This window comes from Glandiceps talaboti, chromosome 1, assembly GCF_964340395.1.
Source record: "Glandiceps talaboti chromosome 1, keGlaTala1.1, whole genome shotgun sequence".
Classification (NCBI taxonomy): domain Eukaryota; kingdom Metazoa; phylum Hemichordata; class Enteropneusta; family Spengelidae; genus Glandiceps; species Glandiceps talaboti.
In genome coordinates this window covers 12,583,608-12,600,908 of record NC_135549.1, presented here as the reverse complement: position 1 = coordinate 12,600,908, position 17,301 = coordinate 12,583,608, and the positions used below count along the sequence as shown (strand labels likewise).

The 17,301-nt window shown below is 35.5% G+C and overlaps 1 protein-coding gene across 1 annotated transcript in view; it reads left to right on the top strand.

The window, feature by feature from the left end:
* The window catches only part of LOC144434970 (filamin-A-like), a 116,562-nt gene that overhangs the window by 93,216 nt on the left and 6,045 nt on the right, over positions 1-17,301 (top strand). Inside the window, exons 22-30 of the mRNA XM_078123533.1 lie at positions 9,925-10,030; positions 11,492-11,638; positions 11,881-12,009; positions 13,048-13,221; positions 13,572-13,727; positions 14,403-14,606; positions 15,367-15,519; positions 16,276-16,404; positions 16,866-17,030. Coding sequence (XP_077979659.1) covers positions 9,925-10,030; positions 11,492-11,638; positions 11,881-12,009; positions 13,048-13,221; positions 13,572-13,727; positions 14,403-14,606; positions 15,367-15,519; positions 16,276-16,404; positions 16,866-17,030 — 1,363 coding nt within the window. The remainder of the gene's footprint in view (positions 1-9,924; positions 10,031-11,491; positions 11,639-11,880; positions 12,010-13,047; positions 13,222-13,571; positions 13,728-14,402; positions 14,607-15,366; positions 15,520-16,275; positions 16,405-16,865; positions 17,031-17,301) is intronic.

The following is a 17,301-nucleotide window of genomic DNA, read 5'->3' as shown; positions in this document are numbered from 1 at the left end:
ATTTTGAATGCATGGTTAAACAATACTGTTAACAACATATGTCTGTAGGCTTCATAAATTGATTATCCCTCTAGTTACGTGACAGAATGAGTGGATTAAAACATGTTAGGAACTCCAGGGGGTAAATACACAGCATAAACCCAGAAAAATAGAATTTAAGAAAACAAGTAATCCTTGTTTGCAAAGTCAAATATAAGTGTTTGAATATTTAATTAAGAAATTGAGAAATATAGTAGAAGATTTGAAAAAGTGAGAATATCAGGTACACTGAGTGTCTGTCCCAAAGAAATTGTTTTGCATCTCAGACAGACTTCACAGACCTGTCATGGCACTGCTTTTCACTCTCTGTCGTTAGTTGTATTTGATTTATGGTTAATTAAGCCAATCATGAGTGTAATCTTAGGACATTCCTTGTGTTGTTAGGGCATGGCTATAACCAAACATTCAACCATACCCATGTCAAAAACTTGAACCACAAAAATTATTCTCACAATTTTTTTTCCTGTGAACTTTTTATTCATTTCAATTTGATTTTAGACCAACTTGATAAAGTTGAATAACTGTCGCAAAATTGTGTCACAAAAGAGATCAAATTTAACAAAATATGTATATATAAAAAGAGCAAAAAAAAAAGCAAATAACTGTCTGAGTCTCTTTACTTTTGATCAAATATACTCTGTAGTGAATAGAGTAGATATTGTAGTGAGGCATTGTCAGACCTGTAGCACATACACCTGTTGATATACAGAATTGTGGATATTCTGTACAAACCTGGTATGTCTGGCATGGCTGACAGCAACAACAATGTGATCACAAAATAATGAGAAAATGATTTGTCACAGTACATATGGTCATAGAGTTCCATACTTACTGGTATGATCTGTTGTCGGCCTGTTGCTTTGCAGATCTGTTACATATAACATGATTTGTCCCTTCACAATGTAACATAAAGCTTAGCCATGGAGGACTTGTTTATTGTCATACCACCTCTATGGATAAATTACACTACAATTTGTCATCCTCATCAGTGTCCGACCTGCCCACTTTTTTGAATATGTCACTTTTTGTTTAACATTTGTATGTGTTTAGGGAGCTAGATAACATAGACAGGGGAGGGATACACTTTCATCCTATGAGGACCACTAAACTATTATTGGCTGGCAGGACTATAAACTTTGGCAGGCAATTAATATAAACATAAGGGGTTGTTATAACATCAACAGAGTATTGTGTATATCATGAGATGATGATACCATTAACACATGTAAAGAAGAGGTAGAGAGGAATGACACACTCTTCAGTTTTTGACTCGTAGAGGTAGTCCCGTTTTTACCCATCCAGAAGTGGTATATTCAGAGCTAAGGTCAGAGAAGGTCAATCAGGTGTGACAGCTATTTACAACATACACCACTCCAACACTCTTGTAGCACCTGACCTGGCAGACTATTTTCTAGCTATATCAACAACTTTATGAAAAAAGGAAAACTTCGGTGCATGATAGGATCCAATGGTGTGAAGGCATACGCAGGAATTTGAAACTGTCTGCAAAGTCGATTAGATTGTGTAAAAAACCCAGAAGCATTTTGAAATAGGTAAAAATGAGGGAAATAGCTGGTTGTGTGTTCTGGTTCCCAACCACTGTAATTGTTAAGGTAAGTGTTTCCACTATCTGTAAAACCATCATGATCACACTTGGTTACTAAAAAATGTCAGTTGAAGAAAAAGTCATGGTAGACAAATGCTATACTCTCTAAGGAACCTCATCAAAATTTATGCACATTTTTGTTTTGAAAGTATTATGCAAGCTGGGATTTGAAAGGATATTACTGTAACTTGTTTTGCAGTTGTGTCACGTTTATTGCATAACTTCTGTGACAGAGAATGGGAAGTGAGTACTTTAGTAGATTATTGGTAAATGACATTTACTGTGTGAGGAATACATTGTGTGCAACATTCTCTGAAATGTGAAATAACAATCCAAGGCATTTCCTAAATCAACACCCATTTTCATTTGTTATTTTAGATTTCTTTTGAGTATTTCTAGTTGTAAAGTGTTTGTTCTTTGAGAAACTGAGGTTGTGTTGTCAAATAATTCCAGAGATTCTGTGTAACATGTTTTTGTCAAGTTTTAACCAGATGGTGTGTGACATGATTATATATATGTTGCGATGTTCTCCTAAAAGCTACTGTCTTTGATGTGATTCAGGTTCAAAGTTATGATTTACTCCTAGCATCATTTTAGTTGAAATCCTGAAAGTTTGTGAGATATTTTACCAGAACTGTCTGCAACATGTTTGTGAGATTTAAAAAACTGCACATGTCTGTAACATATTGCTTAATGTGAGATTTTACAAGAACTCTTTGTTAGCAGTGTTTGATTCTACCCAACAAAATTCGTGTACATTCTGCTGTCCTTGCACTTGTTGTCTCAAGTGCCAGGTACGCAGCTGAAAAAGTTGTAGAAATTCCTGTCCAATGTGAAAGGTCAAATGAAATTTTCTGCATTCCTCCATTGACATTTCCGCTTTAAACCCAGTTTTGACATGTTTTTAAAAACACGGTGGGTGTTCCACACAGAATATATGTGACTTGGATTTTAGTATTTTTCCAAATGTTTATACAAATATTTTATTGGAATATGATTCCATCTTTTATAATCTTATCTAAGCGTTTGACATTACTGGCATGTTGGTAGTTGAATAGGTAGAATCTTTGGATAAGCTACAATAACAAATTGTTCATAGTCGAAAGTTAATTGTCAGCGATTTCTTTTCTTTTGCTTGGTCCACTGAAATCAAATTAGCAGACGAATGTGTAGTGAACAAGAAAATGAAGTTATAGAATGTAGAATTGATTTCCTAAGTTGACATGTACCAACAAACGATATATACCTTATATGGTGTGTAGATGGAGACAAGGTTATAACCTTTCCTCTAGTCTATCATCTGGATAAAAGTCGTAAAATTCTAGAGATAAATACTGCAACATTACAGTTCATGGGAAGTTGGCAAACACAAATAAATGGTAAAACTCACTCAGTGAACCAGTCCCTTTGCTCAATTGACCATTTTTCAAAGCTCTCAATGAAGGTTAATGTGAAGGTCGAATAGTTCATCGTACAATGTTTGGTTTACTAACATCTTGTCATCGGAGTAAATCAAAACTCTTGTCGTATTTGACACCTCCACCTCGCGTGTTAGGATTAGGTTGGTTTGGTTTTGGTAGGGTGGGGTGAGTTCACAGGGTGAGCACAGATTTTCCATAGTTAGGATTTTTATATTTACTCAGTGAGTTAGAAAAAAATAGCATAGCTGCCAAAACTGAAAGTGGTGGCGATACCAACAATGGTGTGCAATATAAAGATGAAATTTGCTTGACATGATATAATATGGTTGTTGCCCAAGTGAAGTCTTACAGGGTTTTGTATTCTTTCTTTTACATTTCTCAGAAGAAGGAAAATATGAAAACAAAGTAACATTGATTTAGTGTGCGAACAAATATAGAACATTTGGAGAGCAAAAACACCTTGTCTGAAATGAAAATTAGTATTAAGTAAAGTAGGATGGGTGGCTATTTAATATTTATCAGTAATATTTTCCAAAACAAGCAAATCTGGAATGACTATGGTATAAATACCAGCTACCGTAGGCATAGTCTGGATGCCTAGTTGGTATCAAATCATCTCTCATCCTTCATCGAATCTTGAGGAAGGATAGCGCTAGCGTACCATAGCCATAGCAACTTGTTTGTAGTGGTGGTATTGATGAGTGGCGTTGGTACATCTGTCTGGCAGCATTAAATGTTAATCTGTATAGCAATGTATCGCATGTACCTCTTTCATCAAGACATACTTAGTATGGCAGTTATGGCCCACTAAACAGTTATACTTAAAGCTGTTTATATACTTCAGCGTCTTTGGCTTTTTGAAAAATGGATGTCAAAGATATGCAATGGAGCAATTTGGTATTGATGGCACAGTCAGAAAGGGTGATATTTTTTTCGATTTTTTCCCCCCGCAAATTTAGTTGATTTTATTGCAAAAAGTTCAAAGGATATGTTTATGACTGAGTTTAATGTTTCAGTGAAATGTGCTATATTTTGCTAACACCCCCCCCCCCCCCCTCCACAGTTGTGGTCGGTCTAGGCACGCATTTTTCTATAGCAAGTTGAGATGTACATGCTATTCAATGACATCAGTTTCTTGCTTTGTGGTGTACTGCACTATAAATATTCAGTTGAAGAGACCATGCATAAGTAATTTGCGTACGACAAGGAATGGTTTCCAGGGCAAGAACCAAATAATTCGTGCAACATAAGAACAGCTGAGATCCTGGTCTTGTAGCAAATTACCATACCATAAAATACTTTGTACTGAGCTTTGCTTCAGTAAGCAATAACTAGACAGAGGCCATGTTAGGGATCACTTTATATATGTCTCGCGATTCAACCAGGCACTTGACCACCGAACAACCTAACAATGTATGTCAATGAGCAGAGAGAGAATTTCCCATAAAATCGTTTGTCATTACATTTGACTTTCATACATTGCCAAACCACTTTTCATGAAATTGACAGCTCATATATTATGACTAAATATAGACTGATATGATGGTAAATACACTCTTGCTTGTTCTTGATCGTAAAAGTGTGGGAAAGTTGACTACAGCAGTATATTATGACTCAAATGTAATACGACACACCAAACTATTTGTAGAGATGTCAAAGACATACATATCATTCTGTATCAAAAAGTGAGGTGAATTTACTCGTTTTGCACGTTTTGGTTTCTGAAGAATTTCATAAATTTCAGAAAACAAATAATTAACCAGATTGTTTTATTTTCGTGAATGAAAAGCTGCTTGAGTTTCATATGTGTTTTTTTATTTGCATCTTTTTAATGAGAGATACACCCATAAGAATTAAGATTTTTGTTATTGAGATGGTCAATGAAAGTATTGTAAATCATGTTTAGGTATGACCCAACTATATTGGAGTAGACAGGTCAAGTAAAGTTGTCTGTAAAGTTGACATTTTGGTCTACAGTAGAATTAGTGATGGTGAGTTCTTGCCATCAGATGTCTGGTTTGCATAGTTTACTTTATAGCCATTTAATTCTACCCATCATGCAGTTGTCTTGTAGTTAGTTAGTTAGTTAGTTAGTTAGTTATTAGTTAGTTAGTTAGTTATTAGTTAGTTAGTTAATTAGTTAGTTAGTATTAATAAATTTGTCCCATCAGCTGGTAGGTTGTTTAGATTAGTTATAACTAGTAAATTCTTCCCATCAGCCGTCAGATAAGCAATGAGACTATTATGTCTGAGTGATAAAAACATATACCATGGAACAAACCTTTAGTGACATGCTACACATGGTATCTGACCAGAAATATTATTCTGATGAAATTTGAAGACTTTACATTATTAGCATTAAAAGGTTCATGATAAATGTTTAACCTTTGGAATTCAATGACTTTCCAGTCAATTTATATTCTGTTTGTATCGTGTACCATATTAGTTTATCAAAATGCAAACATATTATTTAGCTCTTTCACTTTTTCAGTTCAAGAAGACTGAATTTCACATTATTCATTCATTCATTCATTCATTCTGTCTGTCTGTCTGTCTGTCTGTCTGTCTGTACGTGTCTGTCAGTCTGTCTATATGTTTGTCTGTCTGTGTCTGTCTGTCCATGCACTAGCCAAGCTGAACTGAAAATATAAAATATATACTCCAGCCGTTCTATGTCACGACAACATGTGTCTACGTCACTGGTTCTGCTGTGTTCGAAATATGAGTCGAAACATTGAAAATTGCCATAACTTTCCCCAATTTTTCTCTCATATCACTGGTACTGGTATGTTATTCTCCCAATATTTATTTTCATTCAGTCAGAAAATACTCATAACCTAAGGATTGTCACTACTCGTCTAGCGACTTGTACTGACAAGGCCCCCTTAGGTCACTCATTTTTGGAGGAGTAACATCTAAGTGTTTTCAAGAAGACAGTACAATATATTTGTCCATACTCTACTTCTACTTGTGGCTTTTTAATGCCTTTGTTCTGTATATCCTTACTTTAAGGAATGTCTTGTTATATGGTTCTTCAACATACCTGTACTTTTGTCTGGGTATCAACCATTGACATTTTGACCATCTGAACTCTTCAGGAATGCAGGCTGAGAACATTGCAATGGCCTGGTCGGACATTGTTCACTTGTAATTTATACCAAACTCATTTTTCGTCTAAACCTGCATTGTATGCCCTGTACCGTATATCTTCTATTTCTTAGATCAAATGAAAAATAAGACCTTGACAAATACTATGGCAAAAAATAATTGCTTTAACAGTATATCCATCAGTACACTCATTATGAATCTGTCTTTTTGCATGAATTAAGTAATAACAGAAGCCAAAAGTATGGTATGGCATTTAAATGCTCAGTGCCTATATATTATTGCCCTACTACCCTAGAGACAAGTTGTTCATCTAAGCTATAGTACATGTAATTCTATAGTAAGCATAGTTTGTCTACAGGTAGGTAGTAAAGATGACAACTTGTTAGATCATTTAAAAACCCATATCAAATTTTCTTCATTCCAATTTGTAAATGTAAGCTGGAAAAAGGGGTGTGTTAATTGGTGGGGGTGTTGGCAGACAGTAACATTGGACTATAACAAACGGTCTACTTATAAGTGTTTACTTCACAGCTGTTATACCTTGATTTATACAGTAAATGATTGGTGAACACTAGTCTGGCTCAGCTTTGATTTACATATAAATGGCAGGCTTGGTTCGTAGTCACCATCTTAATTTATATAATTTAACCTTGGTGATAGGCCAAATAAATCTAGATATTTGACCAAATGTTTGGCAGCAAAGACCCTATCCTGCTAAAAGAATGAGCGTTACATGAAAAGATTATCTTTTATGCAAAAACATCCGGTACTTTGATACATTCCTATGTAAACATGTGGCTGAATGCTTCCCTATATCATGTGTATGTGAATACCCATTTTCTACGAGACTGAGATGTGGGCAGATGCTTTGTTTGTCTACCCATAGACAATATGACTGAAATCTGGTATCCTTGCAAATTGTAATATCTAAACAACTAATTGAAATACTTCGCAGGGTGACTTTCACTTGGTGATAGTTCAAGTTTCAGTTTTGTCTAGCTCAGAAACGTGTTGTGGTGTTTAATACTAACTAAAGACACGCTCCGTACCAAGCCAAGGCAGATGCAAGTTAGAAGCACAAAAATGTGTTCTTGGTATGGAGAGTTTCTTGAGATAGTAACACCAAGGCTATCTCTGGACTAAGTGTTGTCATGATATTGTCTTACGTAGAAGCAGCATAAAAAAACAGACTGTGTGACAACAGTGTTGTTACAGCTGGTCACAGATATGAATGAAAAATAAATTATCAATATTGATTTGAACTCATGGATTGCAATCTTGTTTGTAGCTCATGTAGAGAAATCAACTGCTTTGAAAAGTGGTTCAATTTGTAGCATTGTGTGTATTGATAAAAGTATTGAAGTGATGGATAGTGGGATGTGAAGTTACAGTCAGGAATGGTTATTTGGCTATTTTGGTATGTAATAATACTATGTTTAATATTACCCTCTAACTGTTGCCATTATACCACTTGAATTATCTTTAGAAAGCTTGAACAAATACCCATAACAGTAAGGAGCCAAGTTCATCCAAGGTCACAAGTACCCCCTGACAATTAGTAGCCAAGTTCATCCAAGGTTATGTCAACAATTTGCAGAGTGTAATAGGCAAGCAAGCATTCCAGACTCCCCTCCCACACAGATAATTGGTTTTCTTCTAATTTATGTTAATTGAAAAACACAAATCTTTATGTTGCATGAAAGTTCAACAAGTTTTTAATTATGCATAAACCAAATTTGTAATAGCATAATCAATTCTGGACTTAAAAATAAGTAAGTACCCCATCTCACAATTCCATTGTTTTGTACATTCTCAGTCGTATGATAGGACAGTTTCACTGCTTGTCCAATTGTCTGTGATAACCTCATCAAAATTGATGTCATGGGATGTCATGTGTTATAGCAGCAATCTGTTTCTTTGGGAGCACATGTTTATCTAGCAGTGGTCTTGTTCTGTAATTGTTTGTTAAAATAAGTACTCTAAAAACCTGATTTATGGGACACAGCTGAACTACATAGGTTGTTGACATTAATATGCCAATTATGGAAATACAAATTGTCTGGTGTGTCTGACTTTATGGAAGAATCGTGACTAATTTTAATCACATGTACATCAGTGCTCAGGAAAACTCCTATGTATAGGTTAGAGTTCTACGAGAGAGATCAATGTGGTAAAAATTTGGGGCAGAGCAAAATGGAACCAAACTTTACTTATCCATGAAGATCTGTCTTCCATTCAGCCATTGGTGGTTATAGCATATTAGTGTGTTGGCGATTGGGCAGAGCTTATAAGCCATTGTTCAACTGTTGTCAGTAAGACTTTTGTTCATGAGATAGAAAATTGTAGAAAGTGAGTGAGGGAGATTTCTATTGGTCGATCAGTACAACTAAGATCGGTAAAAGAAGGAACTGTACATATGTTGTGAATGCAAATAACAGCCACACGTATGCACATGATATTATCTTAGTTACTTTCTCATTTTGTATGCATTGGAAACCCAGCTATAAAAGTTATACTATAGTACTAGGAGTTTACAAAGAAGTCTAACCCTTAGTTGCTATGACAAATTAACTCCCTACCCCAGGCCCATGTCTGTACAAAATTGTCAGTATAGCGAATTGATTTTGAAATATTCTATGAAATATCATTAGATTTGATCATCTCTCCACTGCTTTCATCACACCAGACACAAAATGCTCAGCCATGTTTATGTGACCATATATTTGAACTGCTAAAATGTATGGAAAGTGTCACAGAGTTTATTTTGGTTACTTGAAAAATGAAAAGCAGTCTGAGTACCACTTTATTTCAATGACATCTTCCAAACACAGCTTGTTTACTTTTTGAGAAAACTTTTTGAAGACCATATCGGGTACATTTTGTATTTGTGGTTTTCACACAGATACGCTGTGTTGTTGTGACTTTGTCGTTGTTCTATGATGTAATTAGGTGCTATGATGTAATATGATGTCATAATGACATCATAGTAATGTGATTCAAAGTAATATGATTATGATATCGTGTGATATGTGACATGCTGTAAAGTGATGTGATGACTTGTGATATTAGGGCCTGTCATGTATGTAAAGTGATGGTGATGTGATGTGATGTGATGTGATGTGATGTGATGTGATATGTAACCTGAAAGACCATGCACTAAACATGGGTAAATAGTTCTGGGGTATTTGATGTGAACTATGGAATGTCATTTTGTATGGTGTGGCATAAGAATGGAGTGTTTATGTTGTGCGATGTCAAAGTATGGTAATGTAATGATATGTTTGGAGTGATAACATGACTAAGTGGTATGTGCACTGACGTGTGATGTGATATGTGATGTGATGTGATGTGACGTGATAACTTGGTACACATTTTGATGTGATGTGATGTGATGTGACGTGATAACGATGCACCTTTTGATTTGATTTGATGTGACATGATAATAATTTGATACACATTTGATGTGACATGATGTGACATGATAACTTGATACACATTTTGATTATGATGTGACGTGACATGATGATATGTTATGCATTTTGATGTGATGTGAGCACCTTGAGCTCTCAGAAGAAAGGGTGCATAATAAAGTTGCATAATGTACCTACAGTACGGATATTGAGTTGATCAACAGAAATAATTATTTTAATCTTTCAAATGTGGCTTCTGAATTACCAGCCCCATCGATGTGTTATGAGAGTTCTCTATCGCAAATGTTGTAAACTCAACAATATTTTCAATTTGTTGTAGGCTGAAGAGGGTCCACCTCGTACAGATATTGACGGTATGTCGCAGGATATGAGACCATTTGACATGGTGATACCAGTCAGCGGTGCTGGTCCAGGCCAGATAACTGGTATGTATATTCACTTGTTTGAATTTTGGAAAAATCCATAATTTGACTATTGCAGAATGAGAAGTTCAGATTTATTCAGGGAAATCTATTGAAATCATGTGGAAAATCTACATAATTGGTATTACAAATGTGTTACCATCGGATACCCTAAGCAAAATTATTTGAACAAAATATATGTTACCCATTGGTGGATCCTGCCAACCCCCATATTGCCACAGTGGGGTGACCCAATCTCTTCCCTTGATATGAACAATAAACCATAATAGTGTACATTTATTTTTTATGAAATTTTGAAATCTTTGAAATGGAGGACGTCCCACAGAGAGTAAAGAAATAACAAACTAGACGAAGACAGTTATCCAAGTTACTGGCGCTGTGTTTTTACAGTTGTACATTTCATAAACAAATCTGGCTGGTGTTTATAGACGGGTATCATATTATGATCATCTGGCTACAACATTGCCATCTCTCAGAGTTGAAAAGTTGAATGATTTCTCCTCAGGGCATCTTTTTCCTTGTACGGTTCAATGAATAATTGTTGCATATGGAACATATTCCAAGAGGAAAATGTAACTAGAACAGAAGAAAAAAAGAGAGGAAAAGTTCACCTTTATTTTTAATAGCTGACACAGCTAAATTACCTAATATACATTTTTGATGTCTTATGTATTAATTATGAACTGTCATCAAAGACAAAGAACAAATGTGTGAAGTGATAATAATTCATGAGATGAAGTAGCACTATTAGAGAAAGTATTGGAGAAGTCATGACCCAAACCATCAACTCCTATGTCACTACATGTCATTAGTAATTGATAAATGTTGCCTTTTTGATTGAAGTTAACTTGGTGTTACGACCTATTTTATTGTAGACATTGGAACATGTCAGAAATGTGTACAATTAAATTCAAAGTTGTCATAAAAGTTTATTGCGTTATTTTTGGACTCACTATGGACACTGCCAGTGGTATTGCCTTGAGTTATTCAGCAGACTACTAGTGTGACAGACAACACAATATGTTGTTTATTTGTTGTATTAAGTTATGGATACCTATCATTTAGGCTGTACAAGTCTTGTTTATTTGTTGTAAGTTAGGGATACTTATTGGTTGGACTACTAGTATACTAGGCTGTGTTGTTGATTTGTTGTAAGTTAAGGATGCCTATCAGTTAGGCTCTACTAGTCTGTGTTGTTGATTGATATATTTGATCAGCTGATTTCACAAAAGCTTCTTCTGTCGCTAAATCCACTCAGATCAGTGAAGTAGGACGTTAACACCTATGAGAGTGTACTGAACAGTGTTGTTGTGTTAAGTTGCAAGTATAAGGTATTCACAAACTTATAGTAGATGTAGGAACAGTCACTTTAGATTGATTAAAATCTGTTGTTTATTTGTTGTAAAATTAGGAGCTTAGACCGATTTGATCTTTAAACACTTGACGATGTTGTTGATTGTATAGGTACTGTGAAGACACCATCAGGACAAGTCCACACACCGCATATTACTGAAAACAAAGATGGTACTATCACTATCAAATATTCACCTGTAGAAAAAGGACTACATGAACTATCTCTTATTAATAAATATAACAACAAACATGTTGGAGGTGAGTAATTATGAGTTGCTATGACAACCATGAATTTGGCAGTTTTTGACAAGTCAAACATCAGTCACCATATGATGTACAAAATTTGAAAAAATTACGTGTCAGCTGCCATAACATGTACAAAATTTGACATGTTAAGCATCAGCTATCATAACATGTATAAAATTTGACAAGGTAGTGCCGGTCACCATAATAATATTGTAGACAATCTGACAGGCATCTGTTTGTTTTGTTTTGAGCAGGTAGTCCATTCCAGTTCCATGTAGATGAAATCAAGAGTGGTCAAGTTACAGCCTATGGACCTGGACTAACACATGGTGTTGTTGCTGAACCATGTAACTTTACTATCAATACTAAAGAAGCTGGTGCAGGTAAGCATAGTCAATAGAAACTTTTGTATTTCTTTTCACAGGAAATATATTGTCAATCAAGGAACTTTGAAGTAATGGCCTACACTCCCACATTTCCATTTATTTTATTTTCAGATGTCCTGTCTAGATTATTTATGTGTTCAATGTCAGATTAAATACCAGCTCAGCTGTATAAATTGCTGCCTCAAATAGATCATGTCCTGGTATGACTTTGCTGAAAAGATCAAATAAATATAATGTCACAGACTACAGTTTTAGTTGTCACACCAATACCATGTGAATGTACTTTAATTCACTTTCTAAAAACTCTACACAAGTTTACATGGCCTGCGGGTGCACAAGTTACTGCCTGAGTATACTTTCTGTGCCTGTTTACACAAATTACATGACCTCTGTGCACTTTCTTTGCCTGTTTACAAAGGTTATATTGCCTGGGTGCACTTTTCTATGATCCTTGAAACTTTGAACAACTCTTGTTTTACACATAAAGCAGATTTAAAACTTAAATGGCTGTATGTACTCTATTTGAGCATAAACCCTCCTGGGTCTATGATCTGAGTGATAACATTGAAACCATATAGTGACCATATAGTGTAGGATAACTTTCAGTTGACTCTGCTGTACTTTCAGCCAAAACCTTGATGAAATGGCCACACTTAGAACAACTCCCAGAACTTGAACTCAACCTGCTTCCAGCCACTGTCACCTTGATGATAATGGCCATATTGTATGATAGTTTAGGCCCAGAGCTTGACCCCACCCTACTTCCAGCCATATCTTGATGAAATGGTCATACTTTCAGACAACTCCTAGAACTTGAACCCCCCCCCCCCCACTTGCATCCCTATCTGGATGAAACAACCATAATTTCAGACAACTTCTAGAACTTGATCCTACCCTACTTTCAGCCATACATTTGAGACATTTGTATTGGCCTGTAGATCGTGATGACATATTGACCAGTAAGATGATGATTCAAACTGAGATGAATGTCTTCAATGGAGTTTAATATTTGAATACTGTTTTTGCTCCATTCAGGTGGTCTAGCCCTTGCTGTAGAAGGTCCATCCAAGGCAGAGATTAAGTGTGTAGATAATAAAGATGGAACTTGCAGTGTATCCTATTTCCCTACCAAGCCTGGAGATTATGCCATCATTGTCAAATTTGCTGACAAACATGTACCTGGTAGTCCATTTAATGCTAAAATTACAGGTAGGCAGAAAAGATGTACACATGAATTTTGTGCTGTGGACTAGTTCTGTTATTGGTTGTTTCACAAATATCTTGCACCAAACTGAACAACAGTCACTATTTTATTTCCCTCATTTTAATGATGATGAATACCCATAATATTACATGAATTTGGTTACCTATAACTCCATTTTATCAAAATTTATGTAGTGCATATTTCATTATAAATCAGTATGTAAATCACAGCTTTGTTTAAAACTGATGATAATGCTATTTGAAGATTAAGAATACTAATTATCCTATCTACACATTATTGTTTTTGTCCATTTTTCATCCTCACATCCTCTTGTTGTTTTTTTGTTGACTTTCAGATTTCCCTGGCAGACATGTTCCACTGGGTAGATCTAGTGAGGTTCCTTTGAAGATAACTGAGACTGATCTTAGCCAACTAACTGCATCTATCAAGAGCCCTTCAGCTGTCCAAGATGAACCCTGTCAACTGAAAAGACTTCCTAATGGCAATATTGGTTAGTTTTGATAATGCTATGTCTTTGCAATGACCATCACAATTGGAGTGACCTAGAATAAGAAATACATGCTCAGAGTGATTAGGATCAGTGGATCAGTGGATGTGTTCACTTGTTTTTTTTTATCCTGTCAGTGCAAAAAATTGTTTATGATATTAATTTTGATATGTGTGCTTTACACAAAAGAAAGTTGAGTTTTCATGTATCACATTCTGTAGTATATAGTTTTTTCTATCATCTCAAAATTGCCACAGAAATTTCTCAAGGACACAAAAGTGCTTGCTGCATGCCAACAAAATGGCCACTTATGTTTCTAAGCAACAGTTGACAAGTGAAATGCTTATAGTAAAAATCATGGAAGTATTGAGAAGAGAGACATCAAAAAAGACAATAAAACTTATTTTTTTCTTGTCCATATTCAGTATTGTATGTTCACTACGATAGTATTATGGAATTATGGTGGCAAAAGTAAAATTAATATCAAATGACAATTGCCATGTAAAAGCAATAATAATTTCTGTATTTGTCTTAACAATGTCTGTACTAAACAAACCTGCATGAATAGTGCTCTGCAGATAATAACAAAAATGCAAAATTTCACCCCAATTCTGTTTACTCACAGTATAACAACCTAAATCATTAAATGTGGACTTTTGTTGTCCTCCCTTCCTGTAGGTATTTCTTTCACTCCCAGGGAGACAGGTGAACACCTTGTAAGCGTTAAGAAACATGGCCGCCATGTCACTAACAGTCCTTTCAAGATAAATGTTGGGCCTCAAGAGATCGGTGATGCTAGCAAAGTTAAGGTGTCAGGATTGGGCATTGCTGAAGCTGATGCAGGGGAAATTGCTGAATTTTTAGTTGATACAAGAAAAGCTGGTGAGTGGAATGGATGTGTGAGATGATAGTGTGTTGTTCACTATTGCAGTCATTGGAGTTTTTAAGGCACTACAGTGTATAATGTATGCACTTGATGATTTGCATTTAAAGTTGTATATTAATGTGGCACAAACAAAATCAAAAAAGACTAAAATTCAACATTAAAAACTTAATGCTAAGTACAACAATATGTTTTTATCCTGTTTTATGGTAGGCATATAATACATAAAACTAAAAATTTACTAGTATAGTGGTGATTCAATATACTTTAAAATTAGTAATTACAACTCCAAGAGTAAAGTAAGTCATGTAACATCATGTAAAGAGGAAATGTCACACTTTACAACTATTGCATCTTTAGTATTTTCATTTTTGGTAATTTTTCATTCTTCAGAATATCTAGTGTTGAAAACAAGTTGACGTGAAATGTTACAAAGAACAGTATAATCCCCTAGATGTAATTCATCTAAAATGAAGATCAGAATTGAATTTTCATGTTTTTGTTTGTTGCCATCATCATCTTATCTAGTCAGTTGTGATGGGGTGAGGTGGTGATGGGTTAATATGTAACTGAAGTTATTCCTTGTTTGAACAGAGTGATCATGTCTTTATATCGTTATGACCCTATCTAGTTTGGCCATGATGGTTGGGATGGGGGGTGAGGGTTAGGATGTTAATATGCAACATGTTACAAGTAGAAATTATTCCTTGTTTGAACAGAGTAGTCATATCATCTTGTTGTTATCATCCTATCTACTAGGCTATGGTGGTTTGGGTGTTTCAATAGAAGGACCCAGTAAAGCAGACATCAACTGTGAGGATAATGGTGATGGCACCTGTACTGTTACTTATCGGCCAACAGAACCTGGCAGTTACATCCTCAATGTCAAATATGCAGATCAACATGTCCCAGGTATTTAATGTCATCATCTATTTAAGTTTAACAGAAAAAAACAACAACAACTGATGAACAATTATACAGCAAAGTTTTTATTATTTACCATTATAAAAGGACAACTGATGCTACTATCATCACCTTCAGGAAGTTATTGGTATAATTGGATTCCTAGTCCATAGAATTACATACAAACAATACGATGTGTCATTGCAGTGAACAGCGCCCTCTAGCAGCCTTGATATCACTCATCCAGTATTATTTGTGATGTTAATAGAAAAACCAACAAACTTACCCATTATGTTAAATGTTCTATTGAAGGTATATACCATGAATATGAAATCATTGCTCTGAAAGCCTGTTAGAGGGCACCATTTGCCTGGTTGTCGGCAATAATATACTGATTTTGAACACCCATTATGTTAATATTTCATGACTACAAATCACTGCTCTAAAAGCCAGCTTGAGGGCGCTATTTGTCTAGCAGTCAGTGATAACATACATATTTTTAGATGTCATATTTTAAAGACGTTACATTAAATTATAGTGTTTGTTGAGGACATTCTATAAATAGTAAATCAATACAAAAATGGTTTGACTTTTTGACTAGTTTTTTGCACCATGAGCAGGCTCTTTCAAGAAGTTGACTGTGAATTCTATTTTGTAAATAGGGAGTGTGCTGTAATATTACCATAGTCAATTAATTTTCAGAGAGTAATTAAACAAATTGAAGAATTGTATAATTGACTTGTCCTCTCTTTTTTGGTATTACAGGAAGTCCATTTAAAGTCAAAGTCCATGGAGAAGGTTCAGGAAAATTTGTGGAGACAATCACTCGCAAGAGACAGGCTCCTGCTGTATCACATGTAGGAAGTGAATGTGAACTTGGCCTGAAGATTTCAGGTGAGACCAGTTGAATAAAAATAAGTGAATCATGCAAACAATACAAAAACAAAGAGTAGTTTGATGTTTGTCATTAGATATAGGAAGTACGGTGCCATGCAAATGAGAATGCATTGATCAAAACTTGCCAACTATTAAAGATACACACAAGTTGTTCAATCTGCACTTGTTAGCAGGATGCTTTCTCGAAAAAATATGTCTTGGCTATCTTCTACACTTAACACCAAACAGACAAACAGAAATGGTGAACCTAAATATGGATTTCATGCAGAGGATCATGCTGATTCCTAGATAATGAATGTAATAGATTTATAGCGATTATGAGTTTGTTGATACAGAGTTGATATTGTTGAACTACGCGAGTACAATGCTGTCGACACATCAGGTGTAGTCAGAGGTGTATTATCACCAACCCTCTATCTATGTTGTGACACTAATATTACCATTGTCTATTCCTACAGACACTGATCCACTGGACATGACTGCCCAAGTCACCAATCCTTCTGGAAGGACAGAGGATGCTGAAATTGTTGATGGTTCTGCCTATACTTACACTGTCAAGTTTGTACCCACCATGATGGGTGTCCATACTGTTAGTGTTAAACACAAGGGTGTGCATGTAGCAGGTGTGTATGACTTATATGGTACTACTAGTATCTAAACCACTTGTCTAATTGTGATGTGTGTGTGTGTGTGTGTGTGTGTGTGTGTGTGTGTGTGTGTGTGTGTGCATGCATGTGTGCAGTGTGTGTGTGTGTGTGTGTGTGTGTGTGTGCATGCATGTGTGCAGTGTGTGTGTGTGTGTGTGTGTGTGTGTGTGTGTGTGTGTGTGTGTGTGTGCATGCATGTGTGCAGTGTGTGCATGCGTTTGTGCATGTGAGTATTGTGACTATACTT